The sequence below is a fragment of the Micromys minutus genome (assembly GCF_963924665.1).
Source record: "Micromys minutus genome assembly, chromosome: 4".
Taxonomy (NCBI): domain Eukaryota; kingdom Metazoa; phylum Chordata; class Mammalia; order Rodentia; family Muridae; genus Micromys; species Micromys minutus.
This window is the reverse complement of record NC_137973.1, coordinates 63,059,823-63,082,942: the sequence shown is the minus strand read 5'-3', so window position 1 is coordinate 63,082,942 and position 23,120 is coordinate 63,059,823. Positions and strand designations below refer to the sequence as shown.

General features: G+C 41.6%; 1 protein-coding gene across 1 annotated transcript in view; it reads right to left on the bottom strand.

Moving 5' to 3' along the window:
• Positions 1–840: 840 nt before the first annotated feature.
• Positions 841–23,120, bottom strand: part of COL25A1 (collagen type XXV alpha 1 chain) — a gene marked incomplete at both ends in the record, with an annotated part of 368,416 nt that continues 346,136 nt past the window's right edge. The window contains 7 exons of the mRNA XM_080916476.1: positions 841–876; positions 4,555–4,593; positions 6,326–6,403; positions 10,440–10,493; positions 12,975–13,028; positions 18,146–18,199; positions 19,841–19,876. Of these exons, the coding sequence (XP_080772602.1) occupies positions 841–876; positions 4,555–4,593; positions 6,326–6,403; positions 10,440–10,493; positions 12,975–13,028; positions 18,146–18,199; positions 19,841–19,876 (351 nt within the window). The remainder of the gene's footprint in view (positions 877–4,554; positions 4,594–6,325; positions 6,404–10,439; positions 10,494–12,974; positions 13,029–18,145; positions 18,200–19,840; positions 19,877–23,120) is intronic.

The following is a 23,120-nucleotide window of genomic DNA, read 5'->3' as shown; positions in this document are numbered from 1 at the left end:
ATGCTTAACGTTACAGTGGTTAAGTTGAGAATGGAGTCTCCCTATAATTTCTTGAAATTTTTTTTGAGATATTAAACAAACAAAAACAAAAAGAGATGCAAAGAGGTTATTTCTACCATTGGCTTCAAATTATGCTCTGAAAACTTGTCTAAAAATATTGTTAAAAAATCCATGAGACACAAACTGAAACAAATATTTCTGTTCCTGGATGTGGAAAATTCAAAGTATGAGAAAAATTGGAAACTGCATTTTGTTTCTCAAACTTGTAGGAAAAAGACGTTTGGTATGGGTCAACCTTGGAAGGTAGGAAGGAAGGGGACACTTTCCGACCACCTTTGGTAAAGTCTGCATTTCTATGTAGCAGTTTATTCTGCCTGATCCCATCTTGGGACTCAGTCTCTCTTCAGCAACCCGAGCTCCGGTAGGATGTCCACGCCTTTCAATCTGCACAAATAGGGCTGGATTCCATTCCAAGGTCCTGCTGTCTCCAAAACACTGGCTGCACACCTCTGCCATTCTCCCAAAGCATCAACAAGCGTGGGAAGTCAGATCAGTTCATGTAGAAAACCAGTTTCGGCCGTTCTGGGTGTTCGTGTTTGTAAGCCTCCTTCCAACTCGGTCACGTGAAAGACAGTGCAGGATGCTGGCCGGTCCTTCTCCCGCATCTTCACCAGCCAAGCGCAGCCCGAGGAAAACTAGTGGCAGCCGTCAGCCTAACCCTTTGGTATTTCAACCAAGGCGGTCACGGGAGCCCACAAAATCAGGCGCTGTGTATCTGCAGTCGGAACTGCAGCGCCCTCAAAATATAAGACCAACTGTGTGTGTGCGCTCTCCGCCAACTTATCTCTTTTTGGCAATAAGCCACGGTGTAACCCCCTTGAGATGACAAAAGGAATAAGAGCTCAGAGGTAGTCAAAGAACTCACTAGGCAGCATGCAAGCATCTGCATTTGCACAAGCAGGTTTGGCACATGGTCATGCTGTTTTTAGTCAGTCTCAGTAGGTGGTGTAGGCATGAACGAATGCTACTGGGGAATGTGTGCTGCGTGTTCATAGCTTTGAGTCTATATTTGGTCACAATTTCATGTAAACTATTTCATGGCGCTTTTTGTCCATGCAATTAACAGCCCAAATAAGAAAATAGCAAAAGCAGTCAGTAGTTGTCTATCAGTGACGTCTATATAAACACATATGTTCACATCAAATGGAGACAACTATCCTTCCTGCAGGTTCCTCACTTCCGTGAACTGCCTAATGTCAGGCATGAGGAAAGATAGACAAGTGTGTTACTGTGGACAGGGAGAAGCAGTGTGTTGGGTGAGCAGATCTCACATTTGCAAAATCTGCACTTCAGTTTTTTCAACTATAAATATAAAAGGTGGACCATTATATACACAACTTCATGCTTGGAAGGTTAGATTCATCACTGCAGGAAAACAGACAACAACAAACAAACAAACAAAAAAGGACACACATGGTGTTAGTAGTTCTTCACTAACAATTCCAACTTAACATTTATTTTACAAACGTTGGGAGAACCTTGTGATTTTTTGTTTTTTTTAAGTCAGCAAACTGACTTGATCATTTGATCTCTCCCATATTAAAGTTTAAAAACTCCAGTTTACCATAATTCTCTTCTTTGGTCCCACCCACACTTTTCCCCTGCCAACTAAGATAACTTTATGGTAAGGGATTGTTTTAGTCATTGTTCTGAGAAAGCAGAAAGCCGTGACCAACCTAATGGCCAAAGGGTCTAAGCTCAAAGGCACAGTTGACCAATACCTTCGCGAAAAAGAGTGTGCATTTTCTGTTGGTGGTCCCTCCTTTCTAGCAGGCTGATAAGGTGGACCTGCCTGCTATAATTCTAATGCACTGTGACAGTTCTGCTGGGACAAAATATTTCCCATGAAGAACCATGTTGTCTTTGCACCAGTCTTTGCAAAACCGCCATTGGCTCTGAAATCAAGAAGCAGATTGCACTGTGCTATTGGTTTATAGAGTCGATCTTAAAAGATTTCTTTAGGATTTGTTTGAGACTGTGCTTCACTGTGCAGCCCTGGCTGGCCTCAAACTCTCAGAGTCCTGCTTGCTTTCTGTGTATCGGGACTAACGGCATGTGCCACCATGTCTGGTGAATGCCTTTCTCTTTACTCAAAGAAAAATCAACGAGGAAAGTAAAGTGCAGAGGAGAGACAGACAGTGGTTGTGTCTTGGCCTGGCCCCACAGGCAACTAGTCCAGAGTCACCCTTCAGTGCCTTCACTAAATAACACGGCGTCTTTCTTTTTCCAAGAAAAACTGCATGAGAATGAACCTCTCAGCGGCAGATAGTGGTGCGCGCCTTTAATCCCAGCATTTGGGAATCAGAGGCAGGAGGATCTCTGTGAGTCTGAGCCTGCCTGTTCTACAGAGCTAGTTCCAGGACAGCCAGGCTATAAAAAGAAACCAAAACAAACAAAAAGAATGAACCTATCAATATCCATCATGGAGGACCTATAGTTATTGGTTATTGGTTAATGGATGGACATTTTTCTTAGCAGTCCAGCCATCATTAAGGTGAAAATACTTCTTCGAATAATCTTGTATCGACACTTCTCTAAGCAACCTAATGAAATTCATTAGACCATCAAAATCGCAGGGGACTATTGGAATGAAGATCGGGGGAAAATGGAAGAGACAAGAAAGGGTAATATGACCAAAATGTATTATATACATGAATGAAAATGTCATAATAACTAGTAATGCTAATAAAACACTAAAATTCCACAAAAGTGTTTATACTGGTAGCCTAAATAAAATAGTACTAACCAGAAGCCACCCACGTTTGTAACATATCTTGAATATTCAAGTAATTTTTAATTGATATCTAAATTGGCCATCTAAGAAATCTGAGAACATTTTATTTTTCTGCTTCATTCATATTGGGGGAGGGGAGCTCCACAGTGTGGTGACTGGAGTTCATGTGTGCTGTGGACAGGTGTTAAACCATGCCACTGTTCCATCACTGAGTTATTTCTCTTTGTAGCAGAGGCTAGATCCACGAGATTCTTAATCTTATGTAGAACATACTGCCTATTTCATAGAAAGATGAATATTTATAAGGACAGTTTCTGAGTCTACCACACTATTCATATTACCATCAGATTTTCCATTTCAAGAGCTCACAAGATCAATATTATGTCATGGCTATAACATTTATTCCTTTATGAAATGGAGAGTGGTGTCACAGGGTGGGGGAAGTGAACTGTTTGTATCTTAAGGTTCAGTGTGCTAAGGACCAGCTTTAAAGAATCATCATGTCATTGGATTACAGGAGAGAGGTTAGAGTACAAATGGCTGTTCTGGCATGGGGTGGTATTACAATGTCTGTGAAGGGCAGGTAAGCTGGCAAGAGGATAGTTTTACCAGGTAGGGTGAATCTGATGCGGGGTCTGTATCCAGAGCCCCTCTTGACCTCAGATGCAACCAAGTTCATTATTTGAGAGGCTCAAAGGGGAGTATGGGAAGCGTGTAAATTAATGTTGCCGTTAAGAGAGAAGGCTTGTCTGTCCCCAGCGAAGTCTGGAGGCTGGTCAGAAAGCACATTCCATGAGATTTCCTGATGGTTGAGTTGCTGACTTGAGAAGCAATAGAGAGCCCAGTGTCTCCTCACCTTTCCACACACTTACATAGTTTACTCTAATTTTGCCAATGGAGTGTGGCCTTCTACAATTACTGGATAAGCTACAAAGTAATGGAGATAAAATTTCCAAACTGCAAAAGCAGTTCGGGTGCTTCCCTTATTGCACTGTTATTTCTAGGCATTTCCTTTCTTTTCTTTTTCTTTTCTGCCTTCTGGTAACCTGAACATTGGGTTTGCAGCGTTATGTCCAGAGTCAGCATTCCCGGGGCAGTACAGAATGCAGAGAGCCCCTTGTTCCTGCTGGAAATGACACCATCACCCCTGCTGTTTCTGCTCCCTTAGCCCCAGTGCCCACCAGCTTGCTGCTCTTGGAAGTTTCTTTGCTTTTCCAAAGGTCTATTACTCATCTGCAGGTTACCGAATGAATTAACCAAAGCAATATCTTTGTATGACAGGACAGAAATCAACCTATCCCTGATAAATGTTATGTTTATGTTTTCTGCTTTCCCAGTTGTGTGACTAATATTGACAGGGTTCTACTATATCTCAGCATATTTGTCAGTGCAACTGATATACAACAAAAAACCAGAATTAGAAATCACCATAAACAGTAGGCAGAGAGACTTCAGTGAGAGAGAGAGCCAAACATTCTTGCTTAGATATATTGCCCCTTTCCATCACAAAGAATTTGAGGTTCCAGATTATAATGTTTGTCAAGAAGTGTTTCTGCTCACTGGTTTGGGAAGAAATCAGTAATAAACACAGTTATCTAAAGATGGTCCAGAGCTGGCAATTTTTTTTCCTTTTGCTTTGGAATACCCAAACAGTCTTCAGGAATGTCAAATAGAAAAGGTCTTTTCTGTATGGAAAGGGGCAGGTCAGATCAGGATTTCTTTTCCCAGAAAACAAAACCAAAACCATAAGGTCTACTTACCTTTTGCCAGCAGCCAGGCATAGGTAATCCATCAGGTCCCTGGTTTTAAAAAGAAATACAATTCCTTAGGCTGAGACAAGTAATATAAGGATGTCACATTCACATGCTAAGAGACTTCAGAAATGATTTCTATTAGGTGGCTTCTGTCATTGGTATTTTACGTTAATTAGTGGCTCACAATATTTTACACACTCTTGGTTAAAATGAAGCTGATTCAAATGTTTCTCAGACTGAGCACACATCTAGAAAATATATGAATAAAGAGAACGCTATGTCTAATTTTGAAAATGAGCTGGACACAGCTGCCCGGTGTTTTGCTCACAGCTACATCTTTAGATAACACACCTGCATGGTACCTCTTAACATTATTAAAACATATCCCATTTGTCTTTACGGAATGAGTCAGAGTATCATTTCCTTGTGTCACTGTGGGCTATGGTTTGTGGTAAAGGTAATCAATGGCAGGTCATTTCTATCTGAAGTTTATAGGTCTCCATGTTCCAGTGTTTGTCACTTGCCTAGACTGCATGTTGATACTGCCAAAGACATGGCAGTCTAGCCATGTGTTATAGTAGATATCATCCCTAGTGTTCCTTAGTGCTTCTGGTTAACTCTTCAGAAGTTGGTTAACATTCTGAATAAAGATTTCTAAATGCTAAATCGTATATTTTCATTTGAAGTGTAAGAATCTTCAGATACAAATGAGACCGAAAGACAGAACACAGTTGAAGGCATGCGTTTTCCTCTAATTAAGAGGTTTATGAAATATGATTTATCAACACCAAGCCAACAAAAGACAGAGTACTCCACATTGATATTTTCTAACCATAACAATTGACTAGATGTTTTTCTATAAACACAATCTCATAAGACACTCACAAAATATACATTTACCTTTTAATTATCATGCTTATAACTGAAGAATCATGTGTAAGGCCATGCAGACCAAGTGGAACTTGATGATAAAAAACTTCCTTTGTACTCAACAATATATAATTACACTACCTTTTAAAACTCTAGCTTTATGACTATTTGGGAAAACTGGTAATGCCAGATTGGTACAAGGAGAAGGATCAACCAGTAGAATTTTAGATTTTAGTATAAGGAGGACTTTGAATTCATGCCAATGGAGAAAGGAGTTCCATCTACTTTAGGAAAGTAAGTTTTAAAAGGAGAGACCATTATGGCAAAAGGTTATGTGACAAGGAAGAGGGTTTGGGCTGCAGACAATTATCATCTTTAGTTGTACAGGGCAGTTCGGTTTTCCTTCCTATGGTCTCTTAACAGTGTTGCTTCAAATCGATTAACTCTTGACCACAGAAGTCATAATGTACTACTGGCCTTATTATGCCCTGATGAAACTATCACGGGACAGACAAAAATACTTTTCTTTCATTTAGAGGACAGGGAAAAAAATAAGTAGGGTAAAAGTCCAAAGTTCTGGCCTAGCAGTGCCATTGTGTTATGTATTTTTATCTAACTTACAAATAATCTCTGATTATTTATTGGGTAAATTGATATTCCAAAGCACATAAGATGGGCACATCAGTAGTGAGAACAATGTTAGAAGATTAATATACATTCACTGATGATACACATGCTTGCTCTCTCCCTGATGCAGAGCCTAGGGAGGAGCCTGTTCATGCACACGCATGTAGTATGTTTATCATGTAAAGCTTGCTCCAGAAAGAAGCACCTTACACTGATACAGATGAATACATAGTAAACAAAGGAATGGCATGCAGGATGGTAGGAAAGAGAAATACTGTACCAATTGGCAAGGAGCATCCAGCCCATCCAGGCCAGGCTGGCCTGGCTCCCCCTTTTCCCCCTTAACGCCACGGAATCCCTGTTTGTAAAGATTAACTCATAATGTTACTAATCCAAGAATCCATTGAAAGCAAAAATCTGCTAAAGAAACAACTAGAAGAAAAAGCTGGGAGAGGAACAACCTAGAAGGGACAGTAATACGCAGAGAAGTTTCACATTCTCATGACAGGGCCTTTGTCAGGAAACCATGGCCTCCTCTTTGGAGGCATATGGGGCGTTGGCTCTTTTTCACATCTGATAGGTTGCAATTGGCCAGCACTGCTTGCAAGTTTAGATACGGAGTGGAGCTGAGTGGCTGGCAACAAGATGTCAAGTATACCGGTGCGACCTGAACACCCCTCTGAAGGTCTGTTAAATGGCCCTCACGGGAACCTGCTGTTACTGGTCCCTCTGGCCTGCTCCTCTCCCATCTCCTCCGCATCCCATCACAGGACATCTGGAGACAGTTGCATCAATCAGACATACCAACGGGCAGGGTGCATCTAATCCAGGAGCGCCCTGTTCTCCTTTCTCCCCTTTAGGCCCCTTTTTGCCTTTCTTTCCCTTTTCCCCCTGTGGATATAAGGGTTTAAATAAAAGACAGGTTTTATTTTGAGGGGGTGTAGAATAAAAATGATCCAAAATATGGCTTAGCTAAAAATAGTCTGGAAGGTATTTACCATTGTTTACTGATGTACATAAGATACGATGCTATAAAAAAGTAACTTCAACTGCCATGTTCTGGAAGCAGCATAGTTTTATCTGTTTATTTACGTATGACAGTCAACACGAAGAAAGGAGGAGACCAAAAGGGCTGATGCATTAGAAAGGCGATCAGTGCTGACTGCCAAAATATTGGAGTCAACAGTGAATTAGGGATTTGTACTGTGGACCAGGCAAAGATGGCGGACAAGTTGTTCTGAAGCCAGTTGGTATCAGGTGGAGCTGGGCTTTGGGTAATGGAATCTCCACCCAACTTTGAGTGCTTTTAACTTGCCTTGTCCTCTTTATTCTTCAACATACGAGGGCTGTACAGACCCAGAGGGAGAGGCAACAACTTTGCTCTCTCCCAAGGTTGCCTAGTCATACTGTATTTGGCAGCTCCCAGTAAAAATATTCCAGTATTGAAATGTGCTTCTACTGTGTTTAACTTTTCCTCCCCGGCAAAAGTAAAAATAAATACTCGACCTAATTGAGTTAAACACAAGTTTCAGGTGCTAACACTCAGTAGCGAAGCCAATTGGAGAAAACAGTTGGAGAAGCCTAGGCAGTCTTTTCAGTCTTTGTTGTTCACAATGGTAAATGAGTTTCCAGCTTACAATGCTGCAGATAGGAAAAGCAGTCTGGGCTCATTAAAATGAGGTAGGCAGGATAATTACATAGTGGGAATGTAGCCGTGGAAATTAGTATCTGGGAATCAAGGTCAAGGTTTGTGGGATGTCTGCAAGGATCCTAGGGACGGAGGAATTAAGGAAAGGAGGCAAAAGTTGCGGAAGGAAGGAATGCGCCCCAGCTGGTTCACATTATCTTAGACATCTGCAAACTTATAGACAGGGAGTTGGTGCTGTACAGAATGCAAAAGATACACAGATACATACGGAGATGAGGGCATGCATCCTGCAATGTGGATGGCTGTTATAATAAACCTGAACAGTCTGAAGCAAACAGCATGAATATTCAAAGGGAAAAGAGAACAACACACACCGCAGAAAAGGCCGAGCCACTCATTCAAATTAATACATTCGCTCTGACAGCATGGGCCGAAGCTCCGCCTTGCGCATCTCCTGTGTGCCAAGAACACTGTGGCCGAAGGCTTGGAATCAAAACCACGTGGGCTTCTTGAATACAGGGGATAGAAATCCGGCGTGGTTTGAGCATGGTTGAAGCCAATGTGAGAGGGAGAGCAAAGGAGCAGGTGAGACAGGAGAAGATGTGGATAACTCTTTAGAACCAAGCGCTCACTGAAGAATCAGCACCCCTCTCAGCAAGTAGCTTCAGTGCCATGCCACGAACTGATAGAAGCGTTTTTATATGTGCTCTGCCCTCCATGAAATCAGAAGACCCATCTCTGAGTAGGTCTAACCAACACCAGGTGTGTTGCTAAAGTGGCGTTCATTGCTTTATTGGCAAATGGGCTTAAGGTTAACTACTTGAATGACTGTGATAGGTAAGGATTTTGTGTTGATATTTATGTGGACAAGCAAGCTTTACAGAAAAGGGCCATTATGAAGAATGCTAATGCTGCTACAAAGAATAACATGTCAACGTTTTAAATCAACACCATGTTGTAAAATGAAGTGATCGTATTCCTCAACATTGCGTTCCATTGTGTGTATGAAAAGTTGAAATGTGATAATTACTGTCAATTTTTATTTCTTTTATCAATGAAAAAGATACACAAAATGTTCAGAATTTAGAATATAATTTTTCAAAATATAAAACTGGGAATAAAAGTGGACATATTTTTGTATGAGTGATTAACATTTTTCTGAGGGAGGGCTTGTGAGTTTATGCTTTTCTAAGCCACAATAATGAAAACTTTTCCTCTCCCCTAGACTCTACATTATTTTATTCTTTGCCATGCTGGGAGAATGAACTCAGGGCTTTGCACATGCTCAGTAAGTACTCTACTGCCGAGCCAATACTGGTATATTTCTAACTTCCTTAAAGATAATAAAATTGAAGTACCACATGACATATTTTTTTCTTGGGTAACATTTTAGACTCATACAACTCACTAGGTAAATAAACTAGGTAAGTAAACAGAGATTTTTAAAGACAATTTGTTCTGTGTTCTGTGGTCTCACATAGAACTCGTCTCAAACTACCTTATAATTTATAGTGTGTGTGTGTGTGAACTTCTGGCACTCTTTCTTTGTTTGGGAAGTAAGGAAATGACAGCACCCACCTTGGAGGGACAATGTGGAGATTTCAAGGTTTATCATGTATAAAACTTTTGGTGCTCAACATTATGATGTGGAAGGTAGTGCTTGGGATAACCACAATATGGGCTCCTACCAATGGGAGTCTGAGAAACTCTTGATTCTTAAAACATATGCAGTGAGCTCCATTCAAGAGACTTTACTGGACTTTTAAAAGCACTGAATTGTTAAGTACACTGGGGCACAAATTAATCTAAGGAGAACTGGTTTACATTGAAATCATGAGGTGGATGGATATTCAGCTACTTAAAGATTTTTCACTGTTGAGTTTTTGTTGCTTTTTGTTTCATCCAATGTAAAAGCCAATTTACTATTGGGTTAAAGACTACCGAGAGAGGGAGGGAGAGGCAGAGAAAGAGAGAAAAACAGAAAAGAGGAATAGAAAAAATGATGTTTAGAATTCACAATTGAAACTTTTCTTTTAGTCATAAATTATTGCTTGATATTGACCCCTATAACCTGTGGTCCCAAGAAATCTTTAACATCAAGCCATAAAATAATGTCTTCATTTAATAGCCTGCAACTGTTGGCTTTACAGCTAAGAGTAGCTTCTGTACAGTGGGCATACTGTGGTCTGCAATACAACCTGTTTTCTACTGCTGAATTTAAAAATATCAAAATGTATCATACATCAGTATCTCTCTTAGGAACTACAGGAAGATAAAGGAAACCCTGGCCTGCAGGTAAGACAGGCTTTGCCAAAATACCATTGAGGTTTGTGCAATGTGATCTAACTTTAGTGAAAAAAAGGAATTCAATCCCCTTGGGCACTATATTAAAAAAAAATGGTGTCAGGTCGTTGAAAGACTGTAGCTTTGATATTCAGGAGTTAGAATCTTCCTTCTATGCTGGAAGGTGTCTTTGTTTCTAGCTGTGTAGCCTTCTTTAGTCCTCTTTGAAGACCTGACTTCCTAGATCAGCCATCAGTATGTTTTTGGAACACAGGACAGACATAGGGAAGGTGCCTGATGGAATCCTGCAGGTTCAGCAGCAGAGCAGAAATGCATGCTGGGAGTTCAGCTAGCAGAAAGGGACAGGATGAATGCTGAGAGCTCTGCTAGCAGAAGCACATGAGATGCATGCTGGGAGCTCTGTTTAGCAGAAACACACAGGATGAATGCTGGGAGAAGTCACCTTTTCTCCCTTTTCTCCAAGGTCACCCTTCTCTCCTCGAGGACCAGGGAAACCCTAGGGGATAAAAAGCAAACTTAACATATCTATTGGTCTAACAGTGACAAAATCATATTGAAATCAACAAACACCACTACCATAACAACATTTCATTGGTCTGAACTCAGATATAAAACTGGTCATGTCAAATAACCTTTAAACTTACAGAGAAGAGTAGTACTTAGAAATAATACTTTCTAACATTTCAATGAGCTACGCACAACAGGTTTCTTGCTTTTTTTTCCTCTTAAGAAATGTAGGAGAAAGAACTCAAGATATTAATTTGAATCCTGGCATGTTTACTAACTTGTGTGGGTCTGGGCAAACCCCTTACTCTGCCCTTCAGTCCTCTGGCTATAGAATAAGGTTAATGACTATCTGTCACACAGCTGTTGTGGCTGTTAAATGAGACGGTGGATACAAAGTGCCAGAATGATGTTTGGACATAACAGGTGCTCAATAAACATCAACTCTGGTAACATAATTGCTCACATAACACTGACAAGCAGTGATTGCGCCTGGAGGCATTCCTTTTGATAGTGTGTTTTTATATAGTATTTTTAGCATAAGAGAAAATATACACAGAGACTTAATGAAAAATAACTCCCCTACACAACAGTTTTGACAAAACACCCTTCCCCAAGGGTAGCTCACAAGAGGCAGACTGACTTGATACATATTTATTTTTTCCATAACTAAGTCATGCTGATGTTGAATGCCCTTAATTTAGGAAAGTATTTTGAAAGTCAAATGTCAGTTACTCATTTTATATGAATTATTTTTTAAAGATTTATTTATTTTATGTATATGAGTACACTGTAGCTGTCTTCAGACACACCAGTAGAGGGCATCTGATCCCATTACAGATAGTTGTGAGCCACCATGTGGTTACTAGGAATTGAACTCAGGACCTCTGGAAGAACAGTCAGTGCTCTTAACTGCTGAGCCATCTCTCCAGCTCCTGAATTATTTTTCTTTCTTTATCTTACACAAAAATACTAGTGTATTTTATATTGCTGTATATGCACACAGTAATTATATGTGTTTGTGTGTGCACATGCATAGGGTGTCCCTGGTGATGGAGACCTTTGACTGTATTTATTATAATTAAAGGATGCTTGCTGTACAGATTACTTACATCGAGACCAGGCTCTCCATCTTTGCCCTGCCAAAGAACCATAGTAGCTACATTAGTGTTCCTATGTTTCACCAGTAGGTTCTTGTTTAAGGCAGATTTGGGCATGCAACGTTAATATTAAAATGACTATGCTGGACATGTGCAAAGGCTTCTTGATTAGTGAAATGTCTTTAGTCAAGTGAGGGGACTGTTAGTTGAAGTTATAGGGCATGAAGAATTTAAATTCTTTATTGGGGTAAATAGATAATTTTGCTCAGGCTCTAGGCTTGCCCTTTGGCTTAGTAGCTCAGGAGGGAAATGTAAAAACAAGGCAAAAATGTTAAGTTAAAAAAACCACACAGCAATGTTAATGGAAGACATACATTGATGCTCTTTCAGTTTGATAGCTCAGTTAGCCTTTAAGTTAATGCAGAACCTAAAAACTGTCTATGAACGTAGGCTGAATTTTGGCCAGATGCGCAGAGCATGAACATCATAGCTTCAGAAGCTGCTTTGTAGAAGAATTTCCAAGGAGGGCTGGTCCAAGACACAAGATGGTACTTTGCCCTCATGGTACAGGTCAGCATGCTGGTAGCACTGTATCGGGCTCTGCTCTATCCAAAGTCCCCAAGAGCTACTCTGTCTCCATTGGACTCTATTTCAAAGTCAGGGTCCTTGTAAGCACTGAAGTGACTGTAGGTGAAGCTTATTATCTGAGTTCACAAGAAGCACGTGGAAAGCACAGGCCAGTTAGAAGCTTAAATGCAGCGCATGCTACTTTGAGTCCTACCCTACCCAAGTGACCGGGACCACTGCACAGATCCTCTCTGCAGAAATCAGCGGCTTCAGTTTGGTTCTGCATAGTTCAGAATTTTAGAAGGCAGAACCCTGACAACCTTCTATGTTCTGGAGGTCGTTTGTCCCCCAGGAACTTAGAAACACTGTCATCGTGAATATCGATTTCATTTGGATCATAATTTGTACTAGCAAGAGAATTTTTTGCCGATAATCTATAAGAGCAGACAGGGTTGTTATAAATGAAGCCTTTACATCTCAAAGGCAGAGCCAGTTATGAAAATGTTCATCCCGATGGCATGGGAAGGCTGCCGTCTGTCAGGCAGACTCTTGCTCTCTAACTAGTGCTGTTTAGCCTCTAATCTCTGATCTCCAGTCACATGACATGCCTGGCTGTGTCTCTATGTACAGAGATCTTTTTAGACCCAATATGACCTGTCTGTAGTATAGAACACTCTGTATTGAGACTATTCATTGGACTGTCTTTGCTCCTATAATGAGATTAGTTCACTAGGGAAGGGTTAACTATGGCTGTGGCAGGTCACAGGAACATGCAGATGGTGGCGATCACATGACAGTGAACTCACAGGCAGCCCATAGGGTCCTCTGGGTCCAGGCTCTCCCACAGCTCCTTTCTCTCCCTAAAATGAAAACAGCAGAAGGTTCCAATCATACATGTACTATGTTCAGTCAGAATGCCAACAACTCATCCTCCTCGACTGTAGAGGTGAAGCAGTGACAGTCGCCCATCCTGACAGACTACCAGAGGACTGCTGAAGAGACAGAGCTGCCACAGCTGTGCTAACGGGTCGCCATGTGTCGGAAGGAACATTGCTGTTTGTTGTCATCAGTAGATTTCTATCCCTTACCTGAAATACTTTGGATTTGCTGTCTGAGGCACGACATAAACTACAAAATACATTTATTTTCTGTCAGTACCTTACACATTAATTTTAATATATGTACATTATAAATATTGTACCCGTGTTTCTACACCACTGTGCCATATAAGGCCAGGAGTAGAATGCCCAGCTATGGTGCTGTGCTCTAAACCTTTGAGCAATTCATAGTTTGGATTTTTGGATCCGAGATATTGCCTCTCCCTCCACCCCCAATGTAACATCTTTTAAAAGTCAGGCCCCTCTTTGGAGAAGCTCTTCCCTGACTACTCTCCGTTTCTCCAGCTCTTCTCTTCTGGTCCTTGCAGTCTGTGAGACACACACCATTCATGTTCCGGTTATTTTCCGTCTGTGGTTCTCACTAGACCAGGCACCCTGGAGCTCCAGGGCACCCCAGCTTCAGTCTCACCCCGTCTACCATGTTTGAGAAGAGAGCCCAGAACATTAGTAAATATCAGATCCATTAACCCCACTGTGTCATACACTGTTAAACACATCTTGTTTTCTTTTTGAAAAAGAGGATTTAAAATCGTTTCTGCCTTCAGTGAGTCTCTGATGTGTAGCATACCCCCGTTATCTACCCTGTGTCTGTTTCCCAGGGTTGGCAATAGGGTTCGTCCAGAATGCTTGTGAAGAATCAGGGTTATTGGAGGTGGTCAATGGACAGAAATAATTAACCTAGTCAGATGCAGATACTAGCACCCAACCAACAGACAGAAGCCGGGGACCCCTGTGGTGGAATTAGGGGAAAAACTGGGAGAAGCCAAGGAAGAGGGCAGCCCCATGGGAAGACCAGCAGTCTCAATTGATCTGGACCCCTGAGATCCCTCAGACACTTCTTCACAGCGTGAAGAAGGCAGGGACACTGGTGTGGTTGCAATGAGTACCACACCATAGAGAATTACATCTTCCTTACTTTATTGTGCCTTAAATCAGAGGGCTTACTGTTTAGTCCATCTTTGTGTGTGCGCGCAAGTTTCCCTGAGAAGTCTAACTGCGGGGTTGGGGGGGGGTTCCATCTCAGTGGCTATCAACATCACCTGCATTTTTGTTTTAAATTTAGGAGGTTGGCCAAGCCACTTAACACTGTCAGCTAAGGGCACACAGATCACTAGAGATGGATCTCTTTAAGAAGCTGAGCTCTTCTTAACTCTATATTTGCTAGTAATGAAACAGCGAGGGTACGCAGGGCAGTGGTCAGGCTGTCGATGAAATAAGGTTTAAATTTTAATTATATTTCTGGAGGTGAGGCCTCCAGAACTTTAGGAACTTTCTCAACCTTCTGTGCTTGGATTACATTAGTCATAAAATAAGACAGTGATAAATGTTCTGTGAAGACCGTCCTAAAGTCTATTAATGATAGCAATATATGATAATGTGCAGTGCCAAATAATTAATGTACAAGGGTGAGCTTCTGTACCATTAGGGGGTCATGTTTTTAACGGATGCTTTAAGGTATGCTGATTTAAAATCAATTTCTTTCAGATGGATTTAGCAGTGTTATTTGTAAGTTTTAGAATCGTGTGGTGTGGTATGTGTGTTATTGGTATGTTGGGAGTGGAGTTCAGAGGCAGTGTTCACAGAAGCTAACTTCACAGTAGCAGCCTGGGTCTAATCTAAATGTCACCTTGGAGCTTCCTCTTTGCCTCCCTTCTCCGGTCTCCCCTGAGAACCTTGGCTTGCTTTGTTTTTAAAAGGCACACACTGGGGCGAATGGTTAGTGGTTGCTATAGAGCTTGTCTTCAGGGCTTCTCCTCTAGATTAGCCTGCCTCTCACAGCAGAGCACCATGAGATGTGGGCCCATGAGCCAGTGCTAGCCAAGGAGGCACTGGGGACACTCAGCTGGAAGCTCCAAGGAAGGTGAGCAAAGCCTAGACTCCTCCTTTGGCTCTTTTGGGTATAGGAACTAGACATTACTTTCTTGTTCAAGCCACATGGGAACTCGATCTCTTCCTCAGCCCCAAAACATCAGTCCCAGGTGGTTACATTTTGGGTATCCCCGGAAATGAAATAGTCACCCATGGATTCGAATGCACAGTGCTCCCCCACCTAGATTAAGGGGTCCCAAAAGAATCTTTGTTCCCTCTTAAACTTAAAACACTACAGAGTTCTAAGGCCAGGGGAAGAAATAGCATTTGAGACAAAAACCACTAGCATGCTCTCAGCTCTGTCGACGCAGATCCAGGATTCAAAGCAGCTTGAAGCACAAAGTGTGTTGTTTAATGTGACATCAGAGGAGAGCTGACTCGAGGCATGGCTTTGAGTGTCTTGTCCTCTCAGGTGACGACTGGAAAGCAGGGGGTACAGAGAGCTGCATACTTATGTGTCAGTGATGCACTTGAGAAACCTCATGTATTTGGCATGGGAGATGGTTCCTTTCTTTGTTTGGCTGGCTGAATTTTATCCAGGCTCCTTAATTTGTCTGTGTATCAGCAACCAAGGACCTGTTCCAGAACGATCTGCCCTTGCCCATGCTTTCTGCTTTAAATCAGAAACATCTGCAGGGGACTCCAGATGGCACCTCTGAGGCTCACACTCTGCTCCGGCACTTGGTTCGAGGGCACTTGGAGCATGCGGACACATGATCGGTTTGAGGAGACACAAGTGTGGCACTTCACACTGCATGCACCTGCCTTCCAGCTATGCATTCAAAAATTCTTCGCGACTTCATTTGCTCTTCTGGTTAATTCTGCACCAGCGCTGACACCGATACCCTTGAGACAGGGTTGAGCTGTCGGAAGTAGCAGCTGATTTACCAAACAGCAAACCCTCTTAAGTTCTGGGGCATGCCGCCAACAGACCTCCTGAGCTTTGCTGCTCCAATTTTAGGATGGACTGAGTTTCTTCATACAGGGCTTGAAAGTGAATATCAGCAGAGGTGCTTAGCTTTGAAGTATTTTTTAATGAACCTAATTATTGGAACCTGGTGATTTGATCTTAGAAATAATAATAGTAGACATAGATAATATGTTCTAAGGACTCATCTCTTTCTGGAATTCTTCTTGGATAAAGCCAGTCTTCACTGGGGTCTAGTCTGTAGCATTTATATTGACTCTGGCCTTATTCTATGGCTACTTTTTTTTTTTTTTTTTTTTTGCATAGGTTTCTTCTTTGCAATATAAGCTCATTTAGATTAATGAAAATAGATGTTTTCTTACTCAGCCCTAGATGGGAAGTCTCCATCAAATCCCTGCCCTTGGTCCACAGGGAACCCCGTGGAAGAGGAGAAGTGTATGAGCCGGGAGAGATGAAAGGCATTAAGAAAACGGGCTCACATGGACTCAGAGACTGACGCAGCAGACATAGGGCCTGCTCAGGTCTGCGCCAGGTCCTCTCTGTGTATGTTATGGCTTCCAGTTTGGTGTTTTAATGGGATTCTCGAGAGAGCTAAGGACTGGGCCTCTGATTCTTGTGCCTTCCCTGGTCTCTTTTCCTTCTGTTGGTTTGCTCTGCCCAACTTCAATATGATTCTTTATCTTATATGTTAGTTTGTCATATTTTAATGTTTTCTCTCAGAAGCCTGGTTTGTTTTTTCCTAATGGGAGGCATAAAGGGGATGAATCTGGATTGGAGGGGAAGGAAGCAGGGACTGGGAGGACTACAGGAAGCACAGACCATAATCAGGATATATCACGTGAGAAAAGGATTTATTTTCAATAAAAGGAAAAAATAAGACAGTAGATGCTTCCCCTGAAGCACTGTTTATATATGGGTATATTCATGAGCATTAATAAAAGTCTATGTGATGATGATGAACATAAAAATATTATCCACTATACCAGAGTAACTGGCAAAGCGGAATTTCTTCCAGTAGGAGGAGTGTTTCTTTCACCCCTAATGGACTGCATCATACACAGTTGTATCTGATAGGCATTTATTGCGTGCATGAATTTTGCTTTACAGAACACAGGACTAGGAAATTAGAAGGCATGTCAGAGACATTACTACCCGGTCCTGTCTTTAAAATCAAATTAGCCTATTCTGATGAAAACTTTTATTTTAAAAAAGACCACAAACTTGCACAGTGAGCTGTGCCAACATTGTGAAATGCTCACATTTACCATGTTTCATCCTGCACAGAGTATAGCGGGGAAATCGAGGACACATTTCTACATGCGTGCACATACACATTTGGAGTTTTCCAAGGTGAGGAAAAAAAAAGTGGGTGAAAAACCCAGAGAGGGGAAGAAGTTCTGGACGCATGAGCAGCTGCGGGGCTGCAGTACATTTTTGTGTGTCAGATGTTCATCTTCCCCTGAATGCCAATCCTTTTTTGCTCCCAAGAATATGGAAACATAGGCTAGGATAGGTGGAAGGGCTTCACGTCACACTGCACCGAAATCACTTCCTTATGGCTAGAGGAAAACAGGTCACTCCTTAACCCTCGAAAGAGAAATGAGAACATGGGTAACTGTGGAGAAAGACTATGTGGGGTTTGTAATTTCCTTTGGAAAAAACATTACAATTTCCTCGGGATGGACACAGTAGCTTTCTATTAAGATTATCAACCAGAATATGTAGTTCTGGAAATTTTGGCCCCATTGACTTTAGCTTCCTGGATGAAGGCCCAATGGAAATATCTTCCCTATGGGTTAAGAAGGAACAATGGGAGCTATCCATCTTAGCTATGTAAATGTATGCGTTGTTTGCATTAAGGCAGGCCAATTCCACGTAGTTTTCTACTCTTAGTCTCAGGACTCAGAATAGTTCTTCGAATGGGCAATGTTTTCATTTACCACTAGGTAGTCCTCTATTCTCTCCTGGAAAATGAATAGGTTGAGATCGCCATATTCAGAGAAGCCACACTTTGATTTCACCAGTACTCAGCTTAAGTGTGATTACCCCAAGAGGGACTTACTCTTTCTCCTTTGGGACCTGCAGGGCCGTGGGGTCCTATGGGACCATCTGCACCCTAAAAGAAGATAAAAATAAAATACTATGAGACAGGTGACAGGCTGGGGCTGCAGAAGAGTTCTGATTTAGTCTTACGTGCCTGGAAGAATGGTGCCTGCACATGTCTGAGGATAACACATCTGATTTTAAAGCACTTTATCCTTCATGTTTTTCATGCCAGTTGTTTCTGAGAAATTCATGCAAGAAGGGCAAAGTATCTAACTGTATATTTCACTGAAGAGGCTACATAAAAGCTAGATTTCACAGCTATTAAAAAATTCTCAGATGAAGCACCTTCATTTTGTTCTCATCCTTTTTTTTTCCAGATTTATTTTCATTTCATATGTATGTGTGCGTGCTTTGCATATATGTATGGACTTAATGTGTGTGCAGTGCGCATGGGTGCCAGAAGAGGGCGCCAGATCCCCGGAAATGGAGTTGGAGCGGCCAGTGAACCATCACGTGGATTCTGGGAACCGAACCTAGGATCTGCAAGAACAGCCAGTGCTCGTCCCCTTGTCTCCATAGTCTGAACAAGGAAAGTGTAACTGTCCTTCCTTTCTATCACCTTTTCCCTAGGTCCTCTCACCATAGCCACTGACAACTAAGGTCAAAGCTCTCAAATTTTGTTGTTTAGCCATTTAAGTGGAAAATATATGAAAAAGAAATAGTGTTAACTTTAAAAACAACTTTCTGTAGCTCCAGTAGGACAGCAGGGCTCACAGCGTGAGGGGACTGTTCTAGGCTCTACAGCTTGCACACATTTTTGCTTTCTATGGCAGATAATACTTGAAAGAATGTTCTGGGGTCTGGTGGGAAAAAAGAAAACCCTGCTTGATGGCTCTTAGAAGTGAAAAATTTCAGATTCAGATCCTTAAAAATGAGGTAAGGATTCCAGATATATTTGCTTGATTGTCAGGAAGATTTCGCTTAAAGAGTGCAAGATAGTATTTGCAGATATGCAATTATTTCAACTTGTCTATGGATTCCCATTGCCAGTCTGGTGGAGTCTGTTAGAGTCTCAGGATAGGGAAGAATTCAGCGTTTCAAACTCATTCTCATGTGTCTGAATTCTTGTTATCTTATTCACACTCTTACTGCCTCAACTCGAGGTTCACCTCTGTAAGGCTTCTTAATATTGAGTGACAGGCTAAAATTTAAGAGGTGTAACTGCTAAACAAAAAGATAAAAATGACGGGAGACACATGATTAATTTCCACAAATAGAGACTTGGAAGTCAGATTAACGGAAGAAATTACATTTCTCAGACAGACATGAATGTAAAAGGAAAAGTAAGTTAAAATAAATTCCCTTTTTGCCACCTCAGGGCCCCGTGGGATTCCAGGAAGGCTTTTATGAATTGTTTTAGGTTGCAGAGACACAGAGGGCGACTGGACCGGTCATTTCCTCCCTGAGTAACCTATCCAGACTTAACTTGGGCCTCTGAAAATATTCTGGTAGCTCAGGCTAACCTTTGTAGAGTTGCGACACCTTTCTCTGTCCTTCCCTTTCCACCGTCCTCATCTACCTCCCCCTTCGACTCTGGCCCTAAGTGATGCCTCATCATCTGGAAAGACCACGAGGAATGAGGGGGGTCTTCCCCCGAGCACGTGATTCTCATCCACGAAGCACGTCGGAGCAGGACGCAGGGCCGACTCACCCGGGATCCTGGCTTTCCGTCTAAGCCAGATGCTCCCTGGGATCGGGTTGGTGTCGGGGTTGGTGGGTGTAACACGGATGACAAGAACAAAGATTAGTATGAGGCACTGATGAACAAATGCAACACTTCAAGCAACATAATACACACTCACAGGATTCTGGGATGAATACCACATTGCTACAAATAGTTAGTTTTCCAAAAAGTCACGTGACAATACGTGTCCCACAGATGATGGCATTTAGTGACATTTCTACCAGGACATTCTTATCTAAAAAGCTGGTGAGTGAGGTTTTTCTCAGTGGGCTGCAAAGTATTTGCTGACAATAGACAGTAAGGGGGCTCCTAGCTATACCTCCACATGAGGTTCACTTTCTGAAGACAATTAGACTCATGATATATTTCTTTAGATTTTCAAGAGAAAGTAACGGCAATCTTCTAGGAAGGGGATCTAGATCTCTGGCTACATTTGTTAAAATGATTTTATGAGCCACAATGCTGTGCTTTATTATATTGGGATGGCTTCAGTTTTTACTGATGTTATGCGTTGGACCTAAAGTTCACATTAGCTGCCACTAGAGGGACTTCTAGGAGCAAAAAAAAAAAAAAAAAAAAAAGAATATGTGGGCTTAATTTAAAATAACTCCCAGTTTGCCACTCAGCTGCTGTTTGCTCAAGAAATACCTTAAAAACCAGCTCCTCTCAGATTAATACATGCCTTTCTTTATTTTAAATTGAGGGTTACCCAACTGAGTGATTAAAAAGAAAAGTCTCTATGTTGCAAGAGTAACTATAATTCTTGTTGGCTAAGCTCTTACATAGTAAACTAATATAACTTTAGAGATATAGATTAGATCAAGGACTATTTAAGAAGGCATTGTATTAGCATTTTAAATTCTCTCCGCCAGGCTGGAGAGGGCTTCCTCAGCTTCTAGCTTCAGGTGCAGTTAATTACAAAAAAAATGAAAATTATTCCAGCTGCCAGGGATGACATCATAGACTTGGAGTATTTTTTAGTGTGTTTGTTTATTTATTTTTACTTCAAAATGCTCCTGTCATGATCAATGCTATACGTGTATAAAAAACAGCTCTAAGTAGCAATGATTCCAGACAGCAGGTATTGCTATTGTTTGTTTAATGATAAATTTTGGCTGAATGGTCTGTAGAAATCAGTAGCAGCCCTAAATTTGACAGTAAGGGGAAGTTTAGGAAATAGAAAGTTCCCTAAGCCTTTTAAAAATTTTGGACATTTTCTTTAGTCACTACTTTAAAACTTGAAGATAAATGTTAAAGTGATAACTTCATATTGATCATAAAATGGTCTATCTAACTGGGGTGCAGAACTGGTGGCTAACACATGTTTTGGGGATTTTGTGTCTATAATCCATTGATCCACTCGGCACAATTTAACTTAAATTCTAATATAGAGCTTACACAATTCATTCAACAAGTGAATGTATACAGAGACCTGCTGCTGTGTCTAATTACTAAAGCATGGGCTAGTCTGTGAATCATGAAAGCACGGTACCCATGGGAGAAACAAGATAGGCCATCACCATCATAGTTTATCAAATACAGAACTACTTTTTGTTATTGGTTTTATGTCAAATGTTATAAATGTTAACTATGGTATTCTTTTCTGACTCTCATCTGCATTTACTGAATAAACAACACATCAATAGCTGAAATTAATTAAATAATGATTTTAAAAGAATCTTTAAACTTGCTATGGGAAGACTGTTGGCATAAAGCATATGAATGTATAAAACCTACTTTCCTGTTATGAATGCAGAATGCTCTGTAACTATCCACTACTGTCCCATGAACCTCCCTGTAGGGAATCTCCAAAACGAACAACATAAAACATATAGAACACAACATGGTCGACTCACGCAAGGAGCCACAGTACTGACCTCAGCAATGGCCAATTGCATACCTGCCACCAACAGGGGGCGACAGTTTTTAGAACGCAAGCTGATCAAAGCAATTGAGAGAGGGTCTGAACCTCTACTAGGCCATGTTTGGGAGAAGCAATGAAACAATAAACATCACTTTTTTAGAGCGAGATGACGGCAGAACTTGTCTGTCAGCCCCACGAGAGCAAGGTTGGCATGTATGTAACTGGACAACGGTGCAACGATTCGGCACTGTTTGTTATGGGGTCACCCTCAGGCACAAGGTCGAGACACCAGGGAAAACAAAACTGGGCTGTGCTCTGCTCTGACATACCGTGTGTTCTACTGACAGGACCCTCAACTGTTAAGATGGCTATTGAGCAAACCAGAGCGGGTACTTTGGGGAGAAAGAAGAATCTTGAGATTTGCACTGAAATGGAAAGTTTTCTTTACTTACTGGAAGACCAAGGGGTCCTCTGTCACCCTTTTGACCTGGTTCACCCTTCAATCCTTTAACACCATTTAACCCTGGTTCACCCTAAATGCAAAAGCAAATGCCAATTTTGGTTGCTATCATGGGTGTTTAAACTGTGAGAGAAGAGACCCAGTCTCCGAAATACCTGCAGATTCCAGTTTTAGGTGTCAGCAGAGTGAGGCTACATTGGTTTTGCATCCGTTAATCACCTCCTTTAAAACTTTGAGAAATAAAGGTCGAGAAAGCCCAACGCTACACGTGCTCGAGCGTCGCCAAAAGGCGTACCGCTGACCTTATGGGTTTGGAGTTCTACATCAAGGAAGTCAGTGTTCCATTGTTTTGACTAAGCAAATCCAAGACAATCAGAGGGGAGGAGGCTGATGGGGTCAGTAGGAAAACCCCACTCTGCTGGGATTGAAAACGGGAATATGCAGGGCAGCGGTACAGACAGACGTTTTAAGCCTTTAAGCATTTCGCCCAGGAGAACACACTGAACATAGAGATGCTGACTGTTGAAGATCTGCCATTTTGCAGGCTTTTGTTCCCGACATCGCCAAGTCAGGTTCCTACAGGGATCAATCAATAGAGCAGAGCAAACCACAAATCGGCAGCTCCAGAGGAGAACATGAACTTGAAGATAGTTTTCCTAACTGTCTATGCCATATTAGAATGGAGAAAATGGTTTAGCATGGGAGGCAATTATAAGAGTCCCGATGGGTGATAAAGCCTCTTGACTCGGTTTAGTAAAAATCCAGGGATGTAACATGACTCTTGTTTTATCAGGAATAGCATGCCGGGACAGAGAAAGCTTGGACATGTATGCTTTCCAGCTTTTAAGTACAGACATGAATTTGTCAAGAAAACACTGTTTGGATCTTACAAGGAAGGTGATCTCTCTGCCTGGAGGTCATGG